This window comes from Haliaeetus albicilla, chromosome 23 (assembly GCF_947461875.1).
Source record: "Haliaeetus albicilla chromosome 23, bHalAlb1.1, whole genome shotgun sequence".
Classification (NCBI taxonomy): Eukaryota; Metazoa; Chordata; class Aves; order Accipitriformes; family Accipitridae; genus Haliaeetus; species Haliaeetus albicilla.
The window spans coordinates 3,522,782-3,539,993 of record NC_091505.1 but is presented as its reverse complement, the minus strand read 5'-3'; the positions used below and the strand labels follow the sequence as shown (position 1 = coordinate 3,539,993).

Genomic DNA, 17,212 nt, shown 5'->3' with positions numbered 1-17,212 from the left:
TGGGGCGAGTACTGGGAGAAAGCTTAAAAATGACCCAACAGAAATTTTTAGTTTATGAAAATGATTGGTGAAACGTAAAGGGAGAGTTCCTTATATATGCAATTGTTCAGCTCTCTGGCGCAATTCAAAACTGCCTGTATCTCAGAATGTGAACGATGTATGCAGCCATGTAACACAGAGTAGTAAGTGTATGACTTCAAAATATATGTGTATTAATTTTTAAGCAGGAGTTGTTTAACAAACAGAAAAAGAATGTTTGAGCAACTGTTGTTGGTAAGTTCTAGATGAGAACATATATTTGTATGTTTCTTTCCTAGTGTTTAATGCTCAGTGTTTTATTTGGCATTTTGTCTGTTTTTCCCTCTTGCAGGTAGTAAGTTTTCTTCACACAGTCTTGCTGTGTGACAAGCTGGATTTTCGGACAGCTCTGGTAGTGTGTCCACTGAACACTGCCTTGAACTGGCTGAATGAGTTTGAAAAATGGCAAGAAGGTTTAGAAGATGACGAGAAACTAGAGGTATAAGGCTTAAAAAGAGTTCTTAAAACTGAAATAACGGTTTGCATAGCTGGGAAGCTCCACCACTCAAAATATAGGCTAAGGAGTGCACTTTAAGTATGTGAAAAATCTACTCGCATTAATAAGTTTGAGGTATTTAAAAGTTACGCTAATGCTTCAGTATTTTAAGAGAAATTCAAGCATATTTTTCCCCCTTTGAAAGGTCTGTGAACTAGCAACTGTGAAACGTCCTCAAGAGAGAAGCTATATGCTCCAGCGTTGGCAAGATGAAGGAGGTGTGATGATAATAGGCTATGAGATGTATCGTAATCTTGCACAAGGCAGGAATGTGAAGAGTAGAAAACTTAAAGAAATATTTAATAAAGCTTTAGTTGATCCAGGTAAGTGAAAATTAATACAAGTATGCATTATATATATTGTACTTCCAGGTTTACGTATATAAGCTAAGTAGTCTTGCAAACAGAAATCTGTTTTCAAAAAAATAATTTTAAATAATAACGTTAGTAAGACTTACCAGATTTTCTTGGTTGGGTTTTGCTGAGTTACAGAAATGGTTGTTCAGAAACTACCCCATCTGCTTTTGTAAATGGACTTTTCTACAGCAGTCTTTTCTATTAGATCAAATACAGAAATGACTGCCAGAATATATGCTGGAAACTTTTCCTAATAGGTACCTTGTTTGCTAGCATTACTTTCTTTGCAAGGTAATTTGAAGTGACTCTGTTGAGAACCTAAGGTTATTTTAATCTGCTGATTTGTTACAACCACGGGCTGCTTTATCCTTGATAGAAATCTACTGTTACGGGAGCAACTACAGAGGAAAAATAGTTGAGAATGTACCATAGAAGTGTGAACAAACAAATGTTAATTAAGTGCTAATTAAATGATTGCAGATAAAGCACATGATTCATTTTTTCAGTCTAAGAAACGAATGTCTGATTTAAGCTCAGCTGAACTGAGCAAACTTATGTAAGCACTTGAAAATATTCCAAGTTGGTATAACCAATTTATCAGGTGGTCACCAAAAAGAACTAAACATTTTAGGATTAGCAAGTTTCACCAAAATAGCAAAATTTTCCTACAAGTTCTGAACTGGTAACTGATACCTGAAAACAACTTATGGTTATGCAGGTTGCAGTATACCTTAAAACCCGTTTTTAAAAGGCACCTTTGCCGTAACTTTGATATTTCTCTTTAAATTGAGAATGCTGATATGGTAGGTAGTGTAAATGGTTTCTTTGATTCTGGAGGTAGGTTTTCTTGGGTTTTAATTAATCTGGCCGGACTTTAGGTTCCTTGACAGTGTGGCTGATTTTCTTTTCTTTTTTTTTTTCTTTCCTTTTTGATGAAATACAGCATTGGTCTGGTTTATAATTGTATTTGGTGAGCTTGATTTTATGAAGTTTCAAATAATAGTAGGGCTGTGAATTTTGTTATAAGAAAGGGATTCTTCTAATGCGAAAAATAACTTTGTGATTATCGGTATTGGCCAATTGGAATTGGCATCTCCAGCTCTGCAGACAGCCTGTTTGGGCAGCTAAAACATTAATTAATTTTCTGCCAGTTCAACTCACTAAATCACATAATTGCTGTGGAGTCAGGGAAGCTTCAGTACAGTAGCTGATGAACTCTTTTTGTGACCATGTTGAATCCCTGTGCATTATTTAAGCAATGAAGGAAATGCACTTCTTGCCGGTGGGTTTTCTGACTCCTATTAATGCTGCAGTTACTAAAACCAAAACAAAATAAAAAAAGAGGGGGGTGGGGAGGGAACCCTGTGCTGTCAGTCTACTCTGTATCCGATTCGCTCAGGATATTGCATTTGTTGAGAATGTTGCCAGGAAGGTCAAAGCTAGAGAAGAAAAGGTGTGAACTGCCGTCTTGAAGTAGTGACAGGACAGTAGCCTGGCAGAACAGTAGTTTTGTGTTCAGTGGATCTTGTTCTGGTGCAGTGCTGAAATGAAATGTTATACACTCTTACAGTGATTGATGTTTGTGGGTTTTTTTCCTTATGGAAGGTGTAAAGGAGGCTAAACATAGGGGTTGTTACCATGTGTCTTTATAGTAATATTGTCCCTTCCTTCATGGATTTGTATTCGCGTAACTTCAAAAATAATGGACTGTGGAGTGAGGTGGCATGTTGGGCATGGAATTTTGTGGAGGAGACAGTGTCTTGTGTAACCTTCCCTGTCCCATCTCTTGTGAATCTCTTGTTTTTTACATCCTGCTTACAGGTGTGGTTCTCTTCTACTTCTAAACCTCTTCAGACAGCTTAGGACAACCTGACAGAGCAGTGTTTGTGATTAGGTTATTGATTTCTGTAGATTTAATCAAGTTCAGAAACTGCAACACATTGAGCCTTGTAGGTTTTGAATAATTTCATATGAACATGGAACTTCCTGTTTTACTCTCTTCTTGGATGAGTTGGGACTGTTAGGAAAACTAACCTTGAAATAACTTTATAATTATTTTTACATTGCTTCAAATCTTTCTCTATTTTAACTAATTGCAAAAAGACAGAAATGTTCATATGTTGTTATCCATTAGTTTTTGCAGACATTTGAATTGGCTAAATTGATGAGAAGTGTCTTGCAACAATCATTATTTGTTGCTATCTTTGTGAATTACAGCATTGGTAATATAGCAGGCTGCCAGTAAAAGAGTTATGAAGCTATGTGCTGGCTTACTGCTGTGACTGTAAATAGGAAAGCCTTTGCCTCTGGGAGCATTTTTAATTTAAAAAGTTGCAAATTTGGTATTTGAGCGATAATTTAATGATATGTGTCTGGTTAAAATGAATACTGCTAGGGTAGACATATTCTATAGTAGAAGCCTGTATTGCACTGTATACTACAGAAGAGCGGACCGGAGAGGGAAGGTTTAGCCAAAGTTTATGGGTGGAGAAGTGATTTCATTAATTAACTAGCTCTGCTATGTGAAATAATAGCAGGATTATATATGCATGCAGAGCAACAAATGGTTTCCCATAATGCTTTGTGCAACTGATGAAATGCTGTTGGGTTTATTGATAGCTGTTGTGCTTTGCTTGCAGCATTTCAATAACTTTGTCTTTTTTTACTTGTTGCTACTAATAAAAATTCCATTACTGTTTAACTTGGAAACTGCTCTTTAATTGGCAGTTGTGTAAAGCAGACTTATGTTCTTGTAGACTTCAGAGGAAGAGGAGAACTGTGTGTATATCTATATATCTATCACTGAGTATGTTTTACGTCTATCAATATATTAATGTGCAAGTACAGTAAGAAGGATAAGATGAAGACTATGATCTTTGAGGAAAGATGGAAGGAGCAAGGCTTTTTAGCCTAGAAAAAAGACTGACAAGACTAAACTGACAAGAGCTGTTTACTGAAAGGACCATTACCAGTTGTTTTTTACATCAGTTGGAAAAATGAAAAGGCAGAATTTATTCTGATTTGCAGCAGAGATAATTTAAATAAGGTATTATCGCACAGTGTTTTAGCAAGAAGGAGAGGTCATGGAGTTTCCTACTTCTGTCAGGGAGGATACGTACCTTTCTCATAACTCTTTTCTCTGATAAAGAAAATGGACTATCTGACCCCTTGAGGTCCCTTTAAGTTTTACATTCCTTTATAATATTTTGAGAAATGTTCTGTCCATAATGAATTGCATTCCTGCTTTTTAAGAACAAGGAAAAAAACCACAAATATATGAAAATCCCTGCCACTGAATTGTAGCCAGGATGTTAGTTCAATATACCAATGGTACATGCCTGCCAAACAAACCATGAATAATTTTACTAAGACAGTTTTTTCATATTTTTACTATCATTCACTTACTCTACACAACAGTTTTTGAGGTGGGTTTTTTTGGTTTTGTTTTTTAACTAACCACTTCATGTTAATCAATCAGTCTTTACTGAAACTGATTTCTGGGGTATTTGCACAATTTTGATTGCTGTCTGTCATTAAGACTTAATTATCCTTCTTCTCTAATCTACTTTGATTCTGATTGTGAACATAATGTAGTAGACCAAATCTATTTCTGAGAATGATACTTTAATGTGCAAGCTGTCACATCTGGTGGGGAGATATTGCAAATCCTTGCAAATGCTTCAGTTCTAGAAGACAGCTCCAAACCATCTCCGTAGTACTGTACACTGCATGAACAGCTGCTTGCAAGATCCTTACTCTTCAGGAAGTACTAGAATGAGGACTAGAGAAAGGATCTGTCACTATTAAGAGGTGTTTGGCTAAAATTAGAGTAAGGCTTTGTGTGTAGCCACTCAGTATTTTGCATGCTGTCAAAACTGGGGAAAGTACAAAAGTTGTGAAATAATATGGGGAAATGTTTCTGTGGCAGGTGTTAAAATTCAGAAATAAGTAGGCTTAGACAAGTCTTAAGTGTGTTGGGAATTCATATGTGGATTTTCATAATTGTCTTCTAGACTTAGTTAAAAAGACTTTTTTTTTCTGCTTGGAAAAAGTATCTTGATTCCTTTTCTGTTAGCATTTAAGATTCAAATCACTTTTTGACACTTAAAATGGCATGATTAAGATGACTGGCACTGGCATTAAATCATGCAAGTGGTCAAAGGTGCGACTGATTCTCTGTTATTGATCACTGTTGTAGAGTTAATTTTCTTCTTTACAAGGCAGTTTAAAGTTAGTCTGAGGAAAACTGTTCTTGGTAAATGTTATAAAAGATTAGATTGTCCATGCTGATAAATACTTCTATGGCACCTAAAATATCAGCCTTTTTAGAGCTGAATAGATGAAGCCAGCTGATGGCTTTGTATAGCATTTTTCAAAGGTGCATAAACTTGACTTCAGCCGACTTCATGGCTGATAGTACTGGAATTGATGTAATGCTTAGATCTGGTAAAACATTCTAAGTTACTGGTTGGATTCTAGAATATCTGTTACTTCTCCTTTCAAGGAAGGAGCTTCCAGAAATTGCCCCAAATCTGAAAACCGTTAGGGTGTGTAAGTCTGTTTTACCAAGTTTGGTATTATTTATCTTAAACCCCAAATTTTAACACTTAATAATTTTATTGGAGTTCCTTTACATACCGTGGAAATGTATTGTGGTGTGGTTTTGACATTCCCTGTGCAACTTGCCTAAGATAGCAGTCTAGAATCCTTGGGTTTGTCTTCTGGAAGAAGGCAGAGGACATTTCTGTGGTGACTTGCAGCTACAAGGTGGCAATTCACTTGTCTGTAATTCAAATCAGATTTGCTTGTGCCTTATCTTAGATATCTAAGACTTTTTATGGCACTGTTTACCCCTATTGATACTGACCTGTTGCCTTAATGAAAAATTACTGGTTACCTGATTTTTGGTTTTCTTTAGAATTGTCCGAGCACCAGTAGATGGCAACCTAAGCTGGATTTAAGGAACAGTTTTATGAAGTTTTGACAGGGTGAATGTAGATGTACACACACTAGCTGCACAGATAGATAATTTTTACAGGAATATACTGCAAAGCTGTATTTAATCCTTCCATGAAGACTTCACAAGCAACAGCCTGTAGTTTACCAGAATGGCTACTGTAAATGCTTGTGCAAAGTCTGAGTGAGAACCTTAATGGTGCCAAAAAACCCCACCACAAAACACACACAAAAAAGTTAAAAAAAAAAACAAAACAAAAAACCTTAATAACATTAGTAGAACAAATTTTGGATTCTTTAGGCGGCCAGTTTCTTTGTGGTTATAAAAGATGGAAGAGTTCTAATATTATTTCTTTCTAGGCCCCGACTTTGTGGTTTGTGATGAAGGGCACATACTAAAAAACGAAGCATCTGCTGTTTCTAAGGCAATGAATTCTATTCGGTCTAGAAGAAGAATAATTCTCACAGGAACACCACTGCAAAATAATCTTATAGAATGTGAGTAGTTCTCTGGTTTAAGAAGTGTTTATTTCCTTGAATATACTTTTGCCTTTCAGCAATGTATAGATAGATTTAGTTTGATTAGAAGAAAAGAATTGGATACGGTGAAGCTGTTTGCTAGGTTTCTATATCTAAAAAAACCCCCTAACAATCTGGTTTTGCATTTTGCATTTAACTCATTGTCTCAAGAAGTGGCTCCATGATGGTTTAAGCCAAATTAAAATGAAATGTGTTGGGAATCTGGCATGTCCTCCATCCTTTCCCTTGCCTTACATACATCTGATTCCTCAAGGAGTCTGCATGAGGAGTGTCAGAAAGCTATTCACTTCTGCATTGTTAATTTTCTGACAGTTTAGTTCCTTGATCTGGCTAACCAGAGGATCAGATGAGTCTCAGCATGTCAAAAGAGGAAGGGAGAGAATGTTTAGAGGAGAAATGGGTGGACCAGGTCTTGTAGCCACATCAATTTAAATTGTTTTAAACCATTGTAGAGCAGTGTTCTTAGTGAACTTACTAAACAGTGATTTATGTTACTGTCTTGGGAATTGCATTCTAAACTAGCTTGTAACATTTTCTTCTGTTTGTTAATATGCTCTAATGTTTTTTCGTATTGATTAATATGCTTTTGAATCTATTTAAAAATCTTTACAAATACGATGTTGTTATATGATGGCTTTGGTGTACAGCAGCTTTCAAACTTTGTGTAACAAACACAATGAGGTATCTTTAAATCTGACATTAAATTTAGAAGTTACCTCTGTGCCTAGAGTATGTGTCAATTTAAGATGCCCTTTCTGGAAAATGTTGGGGTGGTTTGTTCTTAGTTTTAGATACAACACATTTATTTTCTGTTAGAATTAATCCCGGTGCTTTACTTCCCATTTTCAACAACTCAAGTCTGATCTTTTTGTCCTAGATCACTGCATGGTTAACTTTATTAAGGAGAATTTGCTCGGATCAATTAAGGAATTCCGAAATCGATTTATAAATCCAATTCAGAATGGTCAGTGTGCAGACTCTACTCTGGTAGATGTCAGAGTAATGAAGAAGCGTGCACATATTCTCTATGAGATGTTAGCTGGATGTGTTCAGGTAAGAACAGTTTTACTGTAACTCATTACTTGAATTAGCTGCAGGGAGGGGGAGGAGTTAGTTCATCTCATTCTGATAAAAGCATTCAAAGGCCTGTAAAGCTGCTATTTGAGAGTTCCGTTGAATCCAGCTATTACTTTTGACTTAAATATTTTCACTATTTACTATATCTCTGCATTATTTATTGTGACTAGAAAAACTTAGAAAAAATTCATAGCTTTTATCCAAATGTCAGTGTATCCTAAGCAGGACCTACGCATATATTAGAGAATACAGCTGTTTTCCTGCTAGGAGACTAGAGAATTACATGGTAGAGTAGGACATAAGCTGCTTTGAAATATTCTCTTTTAATTCAATATACACATTTAAAGAATACACATTTTAAAACTCAACTGCCTTAAAAACTGCATGAAAAGTTGGTGATCCATAGTTTGTCATTTGGTTCTGAATTCCTACTTTTTCTGATTTGTGAGAATCAGAACAGTGGGGAAGAGGAGAGAAGGAAGATTAATCAGGTCCAAAAGGGTGAAGAACTTTATCTTAAAGACCTTAAATGAAAAAAAACAAAACAAAACTGCCTAGATTTCCAGAATGAGGGATGGATTCCTTGCTGTTTAGTTAACCTGCTATGGTATTGCACCTCGTGTGCTATCAGCATGATGTTACTGCTCTTCTGCTTTATAAACCCAGGCCCTGGCAGCCTGATCAAAGGTGTGACACTGTAAGCACTAAGTGCCTCTTCCTGCCTGTAAGTTGTTGGTAATTGATTAAATAGTCCAAGTGGGCATGAGCTGGGTGAAAGGGTTATAGTGGGATAGTCCCACAAGCAGATACTTCTTTCTCCTTGAAAGGAAGAAAAAAAGGTTTATGGCAGTGTGTAAGGCTGGTAAAGGACCACCTATCATAAAATTACGATCGTGGAAATACGAATAGTAGTGAGAGGATAGCATATGTAACTCTACATATCTCTACAGCAGTACAGGAACACAAACTGAAAGAGAGAATGAGAAGAGGAACATAAATAGCAAGTAAATCTTACGTGCCTTCAGATGCTGGGCATCCCATGTTTGTGCAGCATCAGACGGAGCCCAGATGGATTTTATTCTCAGCACGCTGCCCAGAGCAGATCCTGTCCGTAGAGAGCAGCTCTCCCTTTTGTTCATTCAAGCTACTATATAATTTCCTTAGAAGAAAGCAACTCTGTTCCTAAAGGATGTTCTCATGAGAGCTTCTTGCTGCACTTCTAGATAACAGCAAGGCCATGCAGGTGGTGTAATCACCAGTACCAAGTGGGAGCTGTCTGCAGGCTCCTCTGTTGCAGTGAGCTGGCTGAGGTTATCTTGCAGGCGAGGAGTTTGTGCAGCACAGCACAGGCAGGTTAGCTCTGATGAAGGTCACTTCACTCCTAAATGTGCAGCGGTCTCTCGCTCAGGATCAATACACCGTCCACCATTTGGATGAAGGGGTAGGTGGAGAGAAGTAGACTAGCATATGAGTCAAAAGAAGGAAAAAAAAAAGTAGATTTTGCATTGCCCCAAGGAAGTGTTCAGAAACTATGTACTCTAAAACAGCAAACGGTTAATCCGAGTTTGAGTGAGTTCATCTGTGATACAAACATTGATACTAGCTGCTTGACTTACCCACGCTTTCACAAAAAAAGGTTTTAGTAGTTTAAAAAAACCCACAGAAGTAGTTACCAGAACAGCTACTGAAGTTGCAGTCAACTTTGCAAGGACTTAGAACAGGGACATGGGGTTAACGGGTCATATACTTTTGACTAGACAACCGCATTTACTAGGTAAGATGGGCTTCTGCAGACAGTGCCTGTAATTGGATTGTACTTAGTTGGCTCTTTTTTTCCCTTTGTGGTTGGAAAGCATCTGAATCATTGTAATTTATGCATGGTGCTTTGTCGTTTAAGATGCCAGAAGTTCTTAAGCTCTCAGTCGTCTTTTTCATGTTTATGTGACTGAAGTATTGTTTGTAAAATTACAGAGGAAAGATTACACAGCATTAACAAAGTTCCTCCCACCAAAATATGAGTATGTTCTAGAAGTTCGAATGACACCTATTCAGTGCAAACTCTACCAATACTACTTGGATCATTTGACAGGTATGTGCCTACAATTCTCTCAGGTAGTAAGATTGATGGTCATTTAATAAGGCACTTTTTGCCATAGTTGGTAGGTTGGGGGGTTTTATATGTATTACTGGCTCTGCAGATGTATTTTTCTGCTTCCTGTAAGATTCACCTTAGCTCTGAAACTTGAATTATAGCAAAATATTTTTTTGAGGAATAAAGCTTACATCTTTTTAACAGTGATCCACCTTCAGGTTTTGGTTCATCTCTCTTTTCTTCCTTTTTCTAAACATAAAATGTAGTTGAGTTAATGTCTTACTCTTCCAAGAAACAAGATATTGACTGAAAGACTGGATGAAGAGAAAGCAAAATTGAGATGTACTGGTGTAAGCACATTGCCAAGCCTTGCAGTTGCCTTTTGTCGTTATGCTAGCTGAAGCTGTTATTTGTCAAATATTGGCTCTTTTGTGGAACTATCTCTTTCTTTGTTCTCAAAACCCACAAGTCTGGTTTTCACAATGACCATGCTTTTCATCAGCTTTCAGTGGGGTCTTGACTGGTCTGTCTTGGGGACTTGCATCTTCCCAATAAAACATAATTTTTTTTAATAGAAAAGGTGTAGAAGGAAGAAAAAACCCACAACCCCAAAATGCGTTACTGTGTGCTGCTGCGCTGTTCACTTCTATTAGAGATAAGCCACTGCAGCTTGTAATTTTAGTCTGTCGAGGTATTGGAATATCAACACTTCTAAACGATATACATGTATGTATCACATAGACTATTAGAATGGTAATTTCAAGAAACTCTTAGTGAGGTTTTCTGTATTGCCGTGCTTCATGCAGCCAGATTCCTCAGCAGCAGTTTTTGGGTTCTGGAAAAATACTGGTTTTTTTTAAAACACCGTTTGTAGTGATTAACTTAATGATCAGGAGTTGAATTCCATAGTCAAGAATGTTTAAGGCACTGCTGATAGGATTTTGTCTAAAGCTTGAAGCATGTATTCACTTTTAGCAGTGATTACAAAATGTACTATATCATCTGTTGTGCGAGTTCATTGGTTTTTTTTTGCACTTGCTAAGCCACCTGTCTGAAAATGCCTATTTGTTGCTGATGGATTTTTTGTTTTTAAACTATATTTTTCTATTCTGGTTACTCTCCCAAGTTTAATTACAAGAGAGATTAATTGTATCTCAAATTAAGCTGTTTTATAGCAGTATGAAATTCACTGTGTTATCTTAATGACTTTAGATTCTGGATAGTGCAGTTTGTGATCTCCTAGATAAACTGCCAGCTAGACTTCATTTCCACGGTTCTGTTGTCTGTTGCCTCTATTTGGTTAAGTTATAGAAGGAAAGAGTTTTGAAGGACCAGTGAAAGTAATTTTGCTTCTACGGATACCTCCAGTAATAACTGGATCCCTAAATGCCAACTCCCCACTTTGCCCTTTTACCCTAAAGGAGTAAAAACGTTTGTGTTTTATTTAAAAAAAACCCCACAAACCAAAACAAATACCCCCCCCCCTTACATTAATAGAACTTCAAAACAGTATATAAATAAGCCCAAACCTTTATGTGTAGTGCTGATTCCTGATTAGTTCTGTACTGCAGTCTGTTCTGTGTTGGCTGTTCTTTATATAAATGTTCTGAAAAGCAGGTTATTTGTGTTCTCTTTATTTCTGCATCATGCTAAATGCCTTCCAAAGGCTAGTAGCTTAAAAATGATAAGCATTAGCTATTTACTTTAGCATCTGAATGATTTAGGCTACATCTTTGAAGCTCTTCATAGGAACTTTTTAATCACAACAGTTACGGTAGTTTGGTAGGTTATCTTTAGCCTATTTCCAATACAGAGCGAGGCTGTTTTTGTAATTTCAGACTCTCCCAACACTGGCTTTGTTGGTCTGCCATGCTTTTGGATAGCAATGTAAATCTTTTGCAGATCCTTGATTAGCATAAGAGCTAGTGCTGTATCTTTACAACTGTTTTGCTCTTACTCTTTATGGAACTCATTACCTACAATGGCTTTCAATACTTCCTTTTTTAATAAAGCAGGTAGCAGATAAGAGGAAGTAGACCATAGTCTAGTGTCTGCTAGGGGAAAGGTTTTCCTCTGGGAAAAAGCCTATTACAGTGAGCTTCAAATTTGCTACATTGTTGGAGCCATTAATTTATTAACAGGTTATATGTGTAACTAACTGTAAGAAAATGCACTGCCTATGAGGTAGTTTAATTAATCTGCCTAGACTTTAAGAGCTCAACAAAATTATTTGAGTTTAGCTAAGTCTGCATTTGTCAAAAGGGGTTGTACTGTTTCATGACTTACCAGCCCTTTGTGGGGTGCTTGAATTCCCTAAACTGGTAGAAAGCATTATCTGCTTTCTCTGTCTTCGTTTTGGGTTAGTGTCCTGCCAGTTTGGTCAGCTCAGTCAGTGCCAGAGACAATTTGAGAAAGAAGAGGGAAAACAAGAGAAAGGAAAGACAAATGGCCTCTTCTAGAGGAGAAAAAGCTGTCTAAGCTAACCATGGCTCAAGTCTTCAGAGCAAATCTCTGCTGGTTGCTGATATGCCCCCATTAATTCTTTGCACTACTTTTGTATTTCAAAAGAAGGCAACGTGCTTTCTGATTTTCATTAAATAAAGAAGGGCGTCTTGCTACTGAAGATAAATTATGGAAGGGGAATTGCTGCTTCTTGTCTGCAAATTTTTAAAATTATGTTTTTCTGTGCACTGTAACAGGCACAAACTAAAATAGCCATTTCAAATGCAATTTTACCAAGTTTTTCCTTCATTTAGTGAAAGTGATACATGTTTTCTTTCACTTCTGTAATACAGAAAATTAAAAAGTCTACAGGACTTGTTAAGCTGAAACTTGTTAACAGCAAGTTTCTCTGTGATGTTAGCTCAGGTTTAGGGAAGTCAAATCTAAGAATTTCTGTTGTGCTTACAATTCCATTTCCCAAAGTCACAGGAGAGCACAAATGGGAAGATACTCAAAGCTGTTGTATGATTAAAACATAGCAAGAACTTGCCTTGTTAAAATATTTATACTGTGTAGACGATTACTGGGATTGTCTTGTGCATTGAGCAAATGCACTGAACAAGCTTTGTGCCTTTTTTGCCGTAGACATTTGATGATTGTGATGCAATAAATACTATTTTCCTGCAGGTATATATGCCTTAAATTATGCATATAATAAATATGAAAAACAATCTGTGTCAAGAACCTGAAGTTAATGTGCTGCTTAATGAGAAATTGCAACTACAAAAAAAGAAATTTAATTCTCTGAACATTGTAATACTTTGCACTGATTAGTGCTTGGACAATGAAAAAATAGGCTAGGCTAGGCTTTTTTTAGAGTCTTTATTGTAACAAAATACTGCAGCATTACAAGTCATTAAATAAAGGTAGCTCAAAATAGTAAGCCAAATTCATTGAAAACTAAATGCAAATTTTATTTTGTGTTTTCTGCTCTAACAAAACCTAAATAGACATGACTGTCCTTTTAAGACGATTTGGATTCATTCCTATACTGGGGAGAAATGTGCTTTTTATGTAAAAATGTAATCATGTTTCTCATTATCAAGAAAAAGGGGAAAATCTAATTTTGACAACTTTAACTAGGAAAAAAATGCCTGTGACTCAGTAATTTGACCTCTTTTACAAGAGACGTTACAATATGATGTGCATCTGGAAAGAACACTCAGTACTGCACTAACGGATTGTTCAAAGGGGGAACAGTATGTGGCAAACTTACTTCAAGGTTTCATTCTAAATCCTGAACTTTATTGTCAGGTGTAGGTAGTGGCAATGAAGGTGGAAGAGGCAAAGCTGGAGCTAAACTATTCCAGGATTTCCAGATGTTGAGCAGAATCTGGACTCACCCTTGGTGTTTGCAGCTGGACTATATTAGCAAAGAAAATAAGGTAAATTAGATATATCAAAATACTCTCTACTGAGAAGTTTCCAAATAAGCTTTGCCAAATGCTAGGTAAAGTTTCATCAAATTAATGGAAATCTTTGTTGCTGTGGGGTAATTTTGCTGCTGTTTTTGTCATGTTTTTGTTTCTGGGTATGTTGTCATCCTTAAAACATTTTGTAAGGCCAACCCTTTGTAGAACTTATCATTGTTTTAATGAAGAATAAGCAGATGGCTAAAGGTTTAATAAAAGCTTCTGGATGAGCATACTTAATAAAATTTCTGTTTTTTCTCTTTTGAGGGCTATTTTGATGAAGACAGTCTGGATGAGTTCATAGCTTCAGATTCCGATGAAACTTCAATGAGCTTAAGTTCTGATGATTATGCAAAGTAATTGAGCTTTTATTTGTTGTCATTTGTTGGATTTATTTCCCTAATAGAACTTAAGTGATTTCAGTGAAAGTGAATGTTTATTTTTTTATTTTACATATCTGTTAGAATATGTTCTCTAGCAATAGAATTTTTCAAAAATAATGCGGTGTACAATGTTACCTTTCTAGGAAAAAAAAATCCAAGGGGAAAAAAGTGAAGAAAGAGTGTAGCTCAAGTGGAAGTGGCAGTGATAATGATGTTGAAGTCATTAAAGTCTGGAATTCAAGATCTCGTGGAGGTGGAGAAGGAAACGCAGAAGAGCTTGTAAACAACCCTCCATCTGTTACAAAATCAGATGAAGGTGAGTATAATATACAAGTAAATATAATACAAGGTAGCTTCATGTTGCAAAAGGCCATTTGAGAGGGCTGTCAGGTATTCTGCTTTGTTGCAAAATGGCAAGTTCTGTAATTCCATGAGCTGCTTCTATGCTTACAGCTCCCGCTACTTCTAATAATATACTCGTCCTGGAGAAACAAGGGGCAATGTAGAACTCGGGGGTCTTGTGGCAGGGAAGCTGCACAGTTAATTTTTTCAATTCATAAGTACAAAATGATAACAAAGTTAACAGAGGAACTATGCTGCTTTTTATCTCTTTTTAAACATATTGGTGAAAGATTAAGAAATGTGCATGTCATTTGTTGTTGCACCTGGAATTTGAAATGGATGTTGAGCAAACAGCTATAATGCAGCAAGAATACGAGACCTTTTTAAAGATTGTTATTCAAATTACTTATATCTGTATGTTTCATTTTTGGCTTTTCCTTTAATAATCTAGCTTTTCTCTTGCATCTAGTATCATAGAGCTAGTTTTCTGATTGTATAATGTATTATGTGTCTAATCACTTTCCCTAAACAATAATTTTGGGGGACAGTTAAGGTGAGAATTTGGGGTTTTTTTTTTTTGGTCCCCATCCCAATGATGAACGTATTGTAAACGTGTAAGGGGAAGAGTGTGAGAGTATGTGTGTAAAACACATACAGATACAGATTAAAGTAGTTACTTGCATTACAGGTAGGATGAGTTTCTGTCTCTGGATCACTTAAATGTTTACCTCTCTCAGGCAGCCTTGTTCAATTTAATGTAGGTACAGAATTTCTAAATAGACATTTGATGCTGCACCAGACGAGGTTTGCGGGCAGACTTTCAATCTCATTGTAGCTGTTGGGGGCCCTTCTGCAAAGTTTAGGGGTGAAGATAGAAATAGATAGGTGGTGTGTGTAGGATTTTCCCACAGCACATCGAGATCTCTTATTTGTTCATTCTTCACTTGTTCATTCTTTGTTCTGGTATTGAAAAATAAATTCTTTAAAAGCTTGTATGAAGGAAGGCTGAAATGTGAGTTCTGTCAAGATCAGTTCTATCTTGCACCTGAAATTTACTGGTGTGTCACAACTAATTTGCGGAAAATACAAATGTTTTGAATTCTTCATGAGATAGAACACTTCTGCTATGTAAGTAAATATTTCAGTAGATCAGAGTTTTTATGTGATAACAGTTAGTGTTAGAAATCTAATTAATCAATTTTTATCACTAATGCAAAGGAGGTTAAATTGAAGATCATAGAAATATCATAGAAGAAATTAAGTAATGTAAATCAAGATAATTCATGGTTCTTGTCTACCTTTCTTGTTCTGATTATAATGCTGAATACATACTTTCTCCTGGTTGAATTCAGAATAAACATAATGGGAGTGTTGTTAAAGGTTGGCACAGTCTGCATCTGACACTTCTGAGTGGGTGATACAGACCCCAACGGACTTGTTTTGCTAGGTGCATAGTTATTTTGGTGTATTTTTACAATGACAAACTGAATTTTGTAATTCATTCTAGTACTTCCGTATTTTTAAGGGGTTAAGTCAAATTAACAAAATGAACTTATAAGATAGTAACATGTTAAAAATAGGATTGTTCCCATGTATGTATTTTACAGGTTTAGTTAGTGTAATGGTGTGTTAGCAGATGAGCAGACAAGAAACTTCCTTAAAGAACTTTGCAAAAAGGCAAAATATGATGGTGGAATTTGGTTTTTTCCCTCTATTGTAAATTAATAAAAAGGTGGGGTGTAGGGGTTTTTTTCCCCCTATATGCTAATGTTGTCTTCTAAATTAGCTTAGGAAAAAAAGATCCTAAATCTGAGCCTAACAGAAGTAAGAGGAGATGGTTTACGGGTTTCATCTTAAACACCTCTACTATTGTACCATTGGAAACTTTCTTCCAGAGAGTTCATCTTGATAGATGAACTAGGTAACCCAAAAGACCACTCTCTTTCTTTTTCCAACAATTTCAGATGTTTGTTTGAGATTGAAATAATTTTCTTGATGGAAAGCTTCTTTTCAATGGCTGTAACATTTATGGATGAGTTTTCAAACATGCATACTTGTTGGAAGCCCAGCTGTTAAATACTGTTGGGGAAAAGATGGAGATAGTAGAACTATTCGTCCAAATATCCTGCAACACAAAAAGGGGATTTTTGACTCTTATTGATGACCTGTGCTATTGATAACTGCTAATCTGGTAGCTGCTGATAGTACAAACACTATTTTTAATTTGCCTGTTTAACTCTTTTCATACCAGTTAAGCCTAATAATGAGGAAACAGTTCTGTAGTTCAGACATTACAGAGCATTTAAACGGAGACCATGCCTCTATCTTTTAAATTTTTTTTTAATTTTTTTTTTTATAGGCAAAGCTACATCCTCTTCCAATCCTGGTAGCCCAGCGCCAGATTGGTACAAAGATTTCGTCACTGATGCAGATGCTGAAGTGTTGGAACATTCTGGGAAAATGGTGCTTCTCTTTGAAATTCTTCGAATGGCAGAGGAGCTTGGAGACAAAGTGTAAGTTCTAAAAATACCTTCAGTGACCTTATGAATGTGTTAGTCTGACAGTCGTCTTCATTCAGTCTTCATAATGCTGTAGCTTCGTTTTCTGAAGCAAATGTGCATGCTACATTCATTTTTATCAGTGAGTTTTCGCATACATCCAGGTACTCCACCAAAGTCTTTCTCTGTGTCTAGAAAGGCTGTTTGTTTCAAAGGTAGTATCAGAGTGAGGAGGGAAGACAAGTAAAGTGCTACAATAATTAAAATAACCTCAGAGGTGAATTTTGTGTTTCCCCATTTCTGTTTTCAGCCTCGTGTTTAGCCAGTCCCTAATATCTCTGGATTTGATAGAAGATTTTCTGGAGCTGGCCAACAGGGAGAAAACTGACAAAGAGAAGCCTCCGATTTATAAAGGTGAGTGTCATCTTGAACAATTGCAAAGCTAATAACTCTTCTACAAGTCTCTATTCAGTCCAAAGG

General features: G+C 36.3%; 1 protein-coding gene across 3 annotated transcripts in view; it reads left to right on the top strand.

The window, feature by feature from the left end:
• The window catches only part of ATRX (ATRX chromatin remodeler), an 89,237-nt gene that overhangs the window by 52,878 nt on the left and 19,147 nt on the right, over window positions 1-17,212 (top strand). For all 3 annotated transcript variants that reach the window (XM_069810924.1, XM_069810922.1, XM_069810923.1), the window contains 10 exons: window positions 371-517; window positions 720-897; window positions 6,247-6,384; window positions 7,304-7,479; window positions 9,475-9,592; window positions 13,352-13,482; window positions 13,777-13,865; window positions 14,036-14,208; window positions 16,594-16,747; window positions 17,043-17,146. In XM_069810924.1, the coding sequence (XP_069667025.1) occupies window positions 371-517; window positions 720-897; window positions 6,247-6,384; window positions 7,304-7,479; window positions 9,475-9,592; window positions 13,352-13,482; window positions 13,777-13,865; window positions 14,036-14,208; window positions 16,594-16,747; window positions 17,043-17,146 (1,408 nt within the window). The remainder of the gene's footprint in view (window positions 1-370; window positions 518-719; window positions 898-6,246; window positions 6,385-7,303; window positions 7,480-9,474; window positions 9,593-13,351; window positions 13,483-13,776; window positions 13,866-14,035; window positions 14,209-16,593; window positions 16,748-17,042; window positions 17,147-17,212) is intronic.